The following is an 11,490-nucleotide window of genomic DNA, read 5'->3' on the forward strand; positions in this document are numbered from 1 at the left end:
TGGACAAAAGAATACCAGCCCCTTCCCCAAAACACAAAATAAAACTTTCCTTGGCGCTGGCAGGAACTTGGGCAAAACGGACGAACCTACTCCACCTCCACGGCAACAGCATCGGCAACAAGCTTCCAACATCAAGCTCTCCACCAACGCCTCTACCTCGTCCAACATACACAAATTGCTCGAGTCTCCCTTGGGTTGTCATGCCACGATCAGAAGAGATCGCCCTTTCTAAGGGCCCTATGGGCAACCTAGGGAGACACCCTACAGCACCAAGACGGTCATAATAAAGAGACACTTTCGGAATACTAAAAGCAAAACCTATTGGCTGTCTTCACTATTTCAATTAGAACGACCATCAAAATTGCACCAAATTTCCTTCATGTAAAACGCGCACCTCTTCCTCTTTGACATAATCCTACGGGACTTTCAAAATTCCATAGCACCAAATACCCCCCTGCCTGTCACCAACATTGGACTGCTGGTGCTCCCTTGCACTTGCCAGTGCAGGCGTTCCCTCCCCCAACCCTTCCCTGTCCTGGACAGAGGGAACCGACCAAGGCCGGTCTCTGTGGCCAGGATAGGCGTGTGCTACAACAGCTTGCTCTGAATGTGCACGTAAATCTCTTTGTCATTGTCATTGTCATTGAGATGAATCCATTCCCGCTCCAGCTCTCAGCCTAAGATGTCCTTTGCCGCTAAGCAGCTCCAAGTCGCGCCCTGCTCTGTCGATCTCACCCCCCCCCCCCCCCCCCCTCACAGAAGAGCGGGAGGGCTTACGTTACACTAGTGTAAGTAAGCCACCAACCCAAACCAGCGACCAGGAAGAGAAGACGCCAGCGACGGAAGAAGGTGACGCGCACGGAAGAAACGGTACGGGGGGGGGGGGGGGGGGGGGGGGGGGACCGAAGCCGGTGGCTACTCCGCCGGTAGAGGTTCCTTCGCCGCCGTTGACACCGAAGACGCCGTCACCGCCGCACCGCAGACCGACGAGACCACATCGGATCGAAGTGGACCCGCCGGCCAGCCCTGACGTCTGTACCTCCCCGGTTCGACAACCCCACCCGCCGGCCCTTTTAAGGGCCAATATTATGGCGCCGCTGGAAGGGATCGAACCGGTGGTCGCACCAAACCGACCCAGTGCAGAGAGATACCGCCCAGCTGGAAAGCTGGGATCGGTCACATCCGCTGTTAGACGCTGGGTCAACCAGATAGGGACGAAGCCCTTGGTCGTGTACGCCCCAACACTGGAGCTGCTGCCTACAACACCGACCAGAGGAATATTCCCGCACCGGCACGACAGACAACGGGGCAGCTTCCACATCAACAGCGTGGAATCCCGCACCGGTGCACTGAGTACCATGCTGACGACGGAGCACGACGGCATATACCAGCAGGCATACGTGGGGGAAGGCTCCACACACCGTCAGACCCACGACCATCTTCATAAATCAAGGCTAATATATTCGTTCCTCGTAATACGAGGAACGACGAGGAACGAATATATTAGCCTTGATTTATGAAGATGATCCACGACATGCTGCGCAGGGTGTTCGCGCAGCACTACGGGGACATCGTCAGCAGGTACCAGAGGGAGATGCATCACCTCCCCAACAGTGACGCCTGAACACCGCACCAACCCTTAAGGCTAACCTGGTTCGTATAGGTCGGTACGTTTAGGCTTAAATTTTAAAAATCCGACACCTTTAAATTTTTGGCCGAACCGTCTTAATTTGCGTTCAATCACCAGCAATATTTTGGACATAACGCAACAAATTACTTCAACTTTTTGGCTTAATTCTCCTTCTGAGAAATTTCAAAATTATTACCGCCGCCTCTTCCGCCTCTTCCGGTCTTCGGTGCTCCTTGTGCCAAGTCGTAAGCGAGAAGACAACCACCCCCCCCCCCCCCCCCCCCCCCCCCCCCCCCGTCTTGGACGGAAGAGCTTGCTTCGCAAGCACTTGCGCCCACGACAGGCGTGCGCTACAACAGCTTGTTCTGAATGTGCACGTTAAACCCTATGACCTGACCTGACCTGAGCTGAACCACAAACATTGCAGTTGTTAGACAACTGTATTGGATTGCGACTTCGACTTATCATTATTTGATTGTGAGAGAAAAAAGTAAGTATGTATTGTATTTTATAAATTTAACTACTATAGGGGGATGAGTAAGTATTGGTAGTAGAACAATAAAATTTCTTTACATAATTATACGGGGGATAACAAAGTTGTATTTAACGATGCAAAGGTGATGCGTTTATTATGGAACTCAGAAATGTGTCCTCTAAATATACGAAATCACATTTTAATATAAATAAAAGTTTTACCAGCGAAACGTACGTTATTTGGAGACTGAACACCATTTTTCGCATATCACAGGAATGCTTTTGTCGCACTCGACACAGCTACAAAATAATTTCTGTCCAAAACCAGTATACTGGAGAGAATGAAACAGTTAACAGACTCTACTTTCCTAATCAGCCGACGGTCGAATTGCTATACCCAGGTTATTATTGGCCAAACATCATAACACAGTTTTATTTTATTTTTTTATTTAAAGTGTATCATGAAACTCTTGCAATGACCTAATGATCATTGCAAGAACTCGTTTTTGTTCCTGTCTGTCCCTGAAAAAGAAAAAAAACCCATTAAAGCCGCACACCCTAGTTCCATCCAGCGAAAATAAATTATAATTTGGTTAATCTACAAACCTGTAGCACACTTAGATCACGTTTTTATCGAATGGAGTGAAAAAGCAGGTTTTATATCGATAAATACCATGGGAATCCCCATGTCCCAATTGTTTGAAATAATTTTGAAAGTTAGTATTCTGATGTCACCGGTAGATGTCGCTCGAAGCACAACAATGCCTACGTCACGACAAATTTCACAGAGTGCGCACAGACTTGGGGTGCGTTCCTTTCACCTCTCCTGGACATGTTCCAACTGTACTGTCCTGGGGCCCTATTTTCGAAGCCATCTTAGCGCTACGAAATCGTAAAACCGTCGTAGGTTGTGACGTCAGTACAGCGCACGCCATAGTGACGTCATAGCTTACGATGATTTCACGATTTCGTAGACTAAGATAGCTTCGAAAATATGGGCCCTGGTTGTATCCCCTTTCCAGATATCGTAAGACTTAGCAAAATTATTGGTTTTAAGGGTTTGTAACGTTTTGTATTGAGATACTTACTTGTCTGAACTTTATTGTTACTGAAAATGTTCACGAACTGTGAAGAAAAATCTCACAAGCAAACGACAACAAATCGGATGTCGACTGCGCGAACCGTGCACGAGAAAACAAACCGAACCAAAATGATAACGGTCACGTGGTATACCAACGTCTGTGACATTGAAATGGGAATGTCCCCTCTAAAAATAGATTAGACCTTGTCTGCTCAACGGTTTTTTCTCAGAGGCCCGTGGCATTTTATGAAATACGAAAAATGCATTTTGTGGTATTACAAAACACCAGGATTACCAGGATTACCAAAAAACACTTCAGGTGAATGGAAATGTATATTCTAAATAATAAACGGTAAGTAAAGTGCAATTTTATTTGTGAAAAAATGGGTTTAATAGCGAAAAACAACGGCGTAATGGTTAACAACTAGGGCGTGTCCCTTTAAGACTGGTTGCCGTTTTGCATTACGCTTACATTACTATTACAGTAACACCTTTGGGGAGCCAGTGTACAGAAAAAGAAATCGCGTTATTATTTAACTTACTTCAATAAAATGATATCGGTTGGTATATTAATGTCATGGATGCGTCATATAATAGATTAGTGGTGGCCAAATATCATTTAGTCAAATGTTGTATGTGAACGCCAAAGGAAAGAAGACAACTGTCGGTTCGGGTTGGGGTTTTTTTTATTTTGTTTTTTTTTACGATCGTAGCGTCGTTCTTCTGTTATATAGTCATGCTTTCATCCACGGTGTCAAAATTGCATACATCGCCATAGAATCGATGCCTGCCACTTAGGAACATAAGTCTGTGATATTTAAAATATCTTTGAAATGAATACATAAACTATTCGAGTATGAAAAATAAGAAAGAAAAATTTCATATATGGCTTCAGTTTACTCGACATTTTCATTGGTCGGTTGTTGACAATAGACACACGCCCGCGGCCTTGGTAATGGCACAAAACTAGATAAAACGGAGCTCAGGTTGAAATGAGTGATAAAGATATTTAATTCTAAGAATGTAGAATGCAATAAGAATTATTTGCTTAAAAAAAAAATTCCAGTTAATTTGAAAAATATTCCGGATATTTGGCATCAATTCCGAAATTCCGAGTACGTGGTGAAAATTCCAGAAAGTTGGTCGGCCTGCAATCATATTAAAGGGACATTCCTGAGTTTGCTGCATTGTAAAATATTTCCGACAAATAAAATATTTCTACGATTAAACTTACATATTAAATATATTTTCTTGTTTAGAATATCAGTGTCTGTATATTCAATGTGTTTCTGGTCGTCTTAATATTTGTAAGAAGCCCAAACTGGATCTCGTCTTCAAATAATTATGTACGTATGAAAAAATATATATTTTAGGATAAAATGAAATTTACGCTAGTACAAATATTACAACGATCAGAAGTACGTTTAATATACAGCCACTGATACGTTATGCAGGAAAATATATTTGACATGTAATTACAATCGTTAAAAAGTCTCTGTTAGTCGATAACATATTAAAAATTGCAGCAAACTTAGGAATGTCCCTTTAATTATATAGGTTTAAAAATGTCCCCCGATTTAAAACTGCCTACAAATAAAACATGACGCGACAATAAATCACGACGGGAGGAGGCAGGGGCCTAGCTTCCATATACGCAGGTATGCAGCTGCGTACCACCTGAGATTACAAACATTTTTGTTTTATTAAAATATATGATGTAAATACGTGTATGCTCTATGCCAATAGTGTTTTATTTCATCGCCGAAAAAAGTCTGCGTACCACCTGAAAATCCTAAGCTAGGCCCCTGGGAGGATAGGTTTACACCTTCCCTAGAGGTGGAATTTTGTTTTCAGTTTATTCCGGTAAAATACACATTCCATTCCATGGTTTTTTCCAAGGTGATAAGTCGTATGTCTCAACCATGGATCCAGTTCGATTGAAAACTTCTATGACGCTGAAATAAACAGAAATATTTACATTAAATTCACACATTGATAAACGCAAATATAGCTCGAGTACTCTGACGTTAAGAGAGCTAGACGGACATTTGGACAGTTATTGACGGTTAGAGAGAGGGTTGATAACTGTTGTCCAACTGTCCGTCTAGCTATCTTACCGTCAGAGTACTCGGACTAACTCAAATACTACACACACGCAAACATACGCGCCTGTACACACATATACATACTGTACATACATATTATACATCTATACATACTTACATTAAAACAAACAAAAACAGACACACAGTACATACATATCCGTCTATATCATGTCCACTGTTTCATGCACCTACGTAAGCGGGATCGACCGCTTAGCTTGTAAGGTCACATTCATATGCATCAGTTAAAATTAACGATCATTCCTTTTTAACAATGACTCGGTAGTCGAACTAAAACAAAATGCTATTTTACCCAAATATCTGTATAATTTTTACTCCAATATTGGTATCATTTTTGCCCCAGCACTAGCGGGTACCCCCCCCCCCCCCCCCCCCCCGCCCCTGTCTCGTACGTTTATGTGTAATAGTAAAACCAGGCTTACATACAATATATAGATATTCATACATCAATACATACTAGCCAGTGCCACACTTTTTTTATTGGTGTACTGCCTGGGTGTGTTGATACGCTGCTATATCAGTTGTATTAGTAAACGTCAACATTATCGGCAATAATAATTGATTTGGCATATTGCAACCTGATGGTCGTTCAATAACTGAACTTACTGAGTGCACGGTTTGACAACGTACCTGCGATGACTCGTTAATACGTAGAGTTTGCCGTCTTCGTAGTGGAGCATCCTGTGCCTGGCACCATCCTGATTCGGTTTAGCCAGGAACACTTCCGTTGTCTTAGTATCAAAGTTTACAGCATGCACAGTACCCATCCTGTCCACGGCGTACAGTGTTCTGCCTACAACATCCAATTGGGAATGATAATTGTTTAATCAATGATAATATGTATACATGTATATATCGGGTTGAGGGTGGGTTTTTTAAATTTTCTTGTTAGGGGGTTTTTGTAGGGGTTTTTTTGTTTGTTTTTTGGGGGTGTATATTTTCCATTAGGTTTTTTAAATTATTTTATTTCTGCTGTTTCTGGTATTTGTTTTGTGCTTTGTTGTCTGTGATGTGCGTTTATGTGTGTGTGCTTGCGTGTGTGTGTGTGTGTGTGTGTGTGTGTGTGTTTATTTATTTTTATTATTTATTTATTTATTATTATTATACAAAATATCAATTTCGTGTTAAAAAGAAATTGTTGTAATTAACTTATTTACCATTTAGCATAGCACGCTCTATTTACCGCGTGGCTTATCGGAACATGGGATTCTGAATAAAAACATTTGTCTAATCTAACGATTTTTTTTGCTGTTTTGTTATTCATGCTTTCATGCATATAGTGAAAAAAAAAAAATCCTACCCAAGTCATTAATTTCCAGTAAGAAACCTGTACCAGTTTTGATGTGGTGACGTACATACGCTAAGGGAAGGAACTCTCAGTTACCGCGGGTGTTGTGATTTTTTAGTATGGAGGCCCGTTATGGACAACATGTTAATAAATGTTACTGTATTTATTGAGCGTGTACATCAAGCAAGTCCTGGTGTGAATATCACCAGAATTTGTCCATTTAACGTCCTATTATCATGGTTAAAGGTACCTAAAACCAATAACTTAAACATTCTCGTTACAAATAATCTGAACTAATCCTGGAATGCAAGATATTTTAAACTGGAACAAATCATAAACTTCAATATACAGAACAGTAACACTGTAGAAACTTGCTGGGTATAGTATGCATGCAATGAAGGCACAGAAACGTGCTGTCCGCCCTTACAACCTTGGTATCACTGGAAAATATAAAAAGTTTCTAGTGATCACCTTTATCACATTGTACCCACTTGACACTCACAAGATTTACACACTCTGTGTGCCGGAAGAGAAAACTTTACAAATTACACAGCATTTCGATTCCTCCAAATCAGACCCTTCACTTTCCTCATGGGAAATTGAATTGTTTTCAATGAGGTGGATGGTCCAGGCTGGGGTGATGAAGGTAAGTTTTTGTGTTCTTTCCAAATATCATCTTTTCAGTGCTTTGTTTACTTTTATTTTATTTTATTTATTTATTTATTTAAATATTATTATCAGTACCCCTTATTATTTATAGTTGTGCTTATAATAAATATTTTGACGATCTCGCTCATTCTCTACGTGATTCAGTCAACCAACAATGTGTGACGTTACAGTTTCATGTTAATATTATGTGGCCTTTATGTGCCTCCATACAAGCCGTAACACGTCATTACAAAAATGTTCGGCTGGTCAGCTGACAAGCCCAAATAGCAGACGACAGGCCTGGGACACGTGGGAAGTCGGAGTGTGAATTGGAAGGAAATAATAAAAAAAATTGCAAGGTTTGTGAAAATGGCGCATGATTTATATTTGTTTTTATAATTTGCAAAAGAACGGAACATTTCACACTGATTTGTTCGTATTTGTTATAAACACTTCCTTCTGTCTATTTGCATGTGTCAATAAACGCTAAATGGGCCTCCAAATGTTTATTCCAAAAATAGCTAAGCCCGCGGAGACTGCGAGCCCGCGGTAACTGCGAGCCCGACTATACCACAAAATGAATTTGTAATGAAAGTACAGTAAAATATCTGTCATGTATTGCGAATGAAACCAAATAATTGTGCCGCAATGTCCTGTCGTGTATAATATATAGAATTCCAGTGCTGAATATAGAACTCACCGTCTTCGTCATATACCATGACACGGATGATATTGAATGTTCCAAACTCTTTCAGAATACGTAGATCGGTTCCGTCGTAATTCATCTGCATTATGTAGCTCACGTTAAACCAAATGGTGAAGTAAACCAACCTACAATTCAGAAAATATTGATAAGAAAGTTTGTTTTGTTTAACGACACCATTGGAGCACATTGTTTTATTAAAGGAGGGGACAATTAAGGCATTTGGCCTGGTATGCATATTCAACGATATATAATGCACATTATTGTTTAATATCAACACGTATAATCGTATAGTTAATTAATAAAACGGAATGAATGAATGAATGAATGAATGAATGAATGTTTAACGACACCCCAGCACGAAAAATACATCGACTATTTAGCGTCAAACTATGGTAATGCAAATAAATAAAGTGATGATCAACATCAATATAAAAACTCAAGATTTAAATAAAAACAGTGTAAAGAACTGTGCAAAAATACAAAATTTTAATATCACAGATAGATGCTGACTTTTACTCAAAATTTCAATTGTATTAATTGTGCTGTATTGGCCATTCTCAAAGAGAATGTTACACCCCTGCACCACGGTGAGGTTACAGCACACGCAGGGGAATAAAACGGTTACATGTGACGGCTATTATATATAACGGGCTCAACCATTTTGTACCATCCCAGTGAATACGCCCTCTGGCGAGCTGGTGGTTACGTAATATCTAACGTGTCACGTCAGGAATTAGTCTTCGAACTGAAGAAACAAAACATACCTGATTTTTGCGGATGCATCGCAATGTTCTGTAGTAAAAGCCATCCCAGTAAACCAGCAACAATTATATATTATTTTTCAATACAAAATAAACCATCATTGTCAAAGTGTTGAAATAACTGTATTATGTTTTGTACATAAATTAACCCATGTACTGAAATAATAATCGGAGTGTTTTCTTGGTTAATTGGTCTCTTCTTTCCGTGGCCTATACCTGTGGTTCCTGATTGGTAAGTGTATATTTAGACGGTCCCCAGACACTGTGTCTAGACACACTAAAAAGACGTGCCTCTTTTATTAAGATCACAGGGTATTGTGCGATAACCGCATGGATACCCCTCAAATCGTAATGGACATTATCAGCCGTCCTGCTTTATTACTGTAAGTAATTATGTAAAACCCTTGATTAAGTAGACTTTCCCATCTAAATTCACAAAACTGCCAATTACGTCGTCCCAAAAAAGGAAAAGTATCACTTGGGTATCGTGAGTGGTCATTTTTGCTCGAACGTACCCTACCAATAGGCCTAATAATATGCATTTTTTCTTTGGATTTAAAAAAAATAAAAAATGTTATAACTCCCATTTCGTTCTATTGATGCAAATTGAAACATATTTAGTTAAATAGTTTATTATACTATCAAGTCATTTATGTTGTTTTACAAGTCAGGTTGATGAAAGCGAAGCGCCTTGTCGTAAATTAGAGCATTTGTTTCCACTGTGTATAGAGGAGATAGACGGAGCTGACGTCACTTCGCCCCAAGCTATACCATCGGAAGTCACAAAAACGAAACAAAATGGCCGCCCCCACTTAGCAGGAATAATGATTGTTTTTTATTAACCCTAAAATTACGAGTTTTTCATTTGTTAAAGTGTCAGTATGTCTTGGTGGTCCGGGTATGCATCTTTCCAACACATAAGGCTCTTGTTTGAGTTGACCCTACCTTTAATCATCGGCTGTTGGATGTCAAATATTTGGTAATTTTGACAAATAGTCTTAGAGAGGAAACCCGCTACATTTTTCCATTAGTAGCAAGGGATCTTTTATGTGCACCATCCCACAGACAGGGTAGCACATACCACGGCCTTTGGTATACTAGTCGTGGTGCACTGGTTGGAACGAAAAATAGCCCAATGGGCCAATCGACGGGGATCGACCAACCGCGCATCAGGCGGACGCTTTACCATTGGGCTAAGTCCTGCACCCCACCCCCCCCCCCCACCCCACCCACCCAAATATTAATAATGCTCCACCAACTAGTGTGCATAATGTAGACGACCACATTCTGTAACATGAACTCGCAGAACAGATTATGTTTTGTGGGGAAAATGAGAATAGTCCACTATTTTGCTCCCTCCCCCCTATTTTGCAAAGTTTGTTTATTTGTTATGCTTTTTGTTGGGGGTTGTGAAGATTTTTTGGTTTTGTTTGTTTGGATTGTTTTTGGGGGGGGGGGTTGGGGGGTAGATGAAATATTTATAGTCAGAACTTTCAGAAAAATTAATAAATAAATAAAACATGTGCTTATAATAATTTATTAAATGGTTTCAAAATATTGTTACGGCAAATTAGAAAATAAAGCAAAATCCCTAGCCAGGTTCTCACACCAACCACAACCCCATCCCAAACCCCCCCACCCCCACCCCCAACTCACATATACACACAGAAAAAGGCAACCGACGATAAACTTGCTTTCTTTTCAAATTAGTTTTTCTTCTTTTTTCTTCTTCTTCTTCTTCTTCTTCTTCTTCTTCTTTTAAATCACCCCTGCGCGTGCTGTAACCTTACCGTGGTGCAGGGGTGTAACATTCTTTTAAATCACCCCTGCGTGTACTGTAACCTCACCGTGGTGCAGGGGTGTAACATTCTCTTTGAGAATGGCCAATACAGCACAAATTGAAGTTTAGAGTAAAAGTCAGTATCTATCTGTGATATTTGTGTTTTTGCACGGTTCTTTACACTGTGTTTTTATTTAACTGTTGGATTTTTATATTGATGTTGATCATCAATTGTTTTTTCCATTTACCACAGTTTGACACCCAATAGCCGATGTATTTTTCGTGCTGGGGTGTCGTTAAACATTCATTCATTCATTCATTCATTCTTTTAAATCATGTGTCATTGAACATAGCCAGTTGTGGTTGTCAGCTCTCACAGCCTCATTGAACTCGGATCTTACGTGTCTCCTATAGCAGATCTGAGATAAACCAACGGTGTCCTGTATTTAAATGATCGTCCATTATATAGGGCGGCACCTAGCCTAAACTAACTGGGAGGGGGATTTAGCTCAGTCAGCTCAGTGCTCGCTTGAGGTGCTTGCGTCGCAGGATCGAACCACCTCGATGGATCCAGTCAACTGTTTGGGGTTGTCTCGTTCTACCCAATGCACGACAACTGGTCAAAGACCGTGGTATGTGCTTTCAAGTCTGTGAGAAAGTGCAAATAAAGGATTTTTTGTTGCATTAGGAAAAAAGGTTTCCTCTTATAACTACTTATCAGAATTAGCAAATGTTTGACATTCAATAACCGATGATTAATTAATCAATGTGTTCTAGTGGTGTCGTTAAACAAAACAAACGTTTTTAAAATAACTGGCAGGGGTCAGTAAAAGAATAGTGAGGGCATATAATAAAGGGACGTTCCAGCTTGACAAAAAGAGCTCTTTCAAACTAAAAATGGTACATGTTTGGAGGCAAGCTCCCCTTCCCAGCCCTCTTTCAGCAGCCAGGGTTTCTGTGGGTAGAGGATACGAAGGGTAAAATTACGTGCCCTAAATT

The 11,490-nt window shown here is 40.5% G+C and overlaps 1 protein-coding gene across 2 annotated transcripts in view; it reads right to left on the bottom strand.

The window, feature by feature from the left end:
- Positions 1-2,334: 2,334 nt before the first annotated feature.
- Positions 2,335-11,490, bottom strand: part of LOC121371991 — a 16,163-nt gene continuing 7,007 nt past the window's right edge. The window contains exons 4-7 of one of the 2 annotated variants that reach the window (XR_005957873.1): positions 7,945-8,075; positions 5,939-6,101; positions 4,966-5,140; positions 2,335-2,626 (exon numbers count right to left, since the gene is read on the bottom strand). Coding sequence is in view for 1 of the 2 variants with exons in the window: in XM_041498225.1 (XP_041354159.1) it covers positions 5,041-5,140; positions 5,939-6,101; positions 7,945-8,075 (394 nt within the window). In the remaining variant the exon portion in view is untranslated. Of the gene's footprint in view, positions 2,627-4,915; positions 5,141-5,938; positions 6,102-7,944; positions 8,076-11,490 lie in introns of those variants that run through there. The other variant, XM_041498225.1, reaches the window with a different exon arrangement.

The sequence above is a fragment of the Gigantopelta aegis genome, chromosome 4, assembly GCF_016097555.1.
Source record: "Gigantopelta aegis isolate Gae_Host chromosome 4, Gae_host_genome, whole genome shotgun sequence".
Lineage (NCBI taxonomy): Eukaryota > Metazoa > Mollusca > Gastropoda > Neomphalida > Peltospiridae > Gigantopelta > Gigantopelta aegis.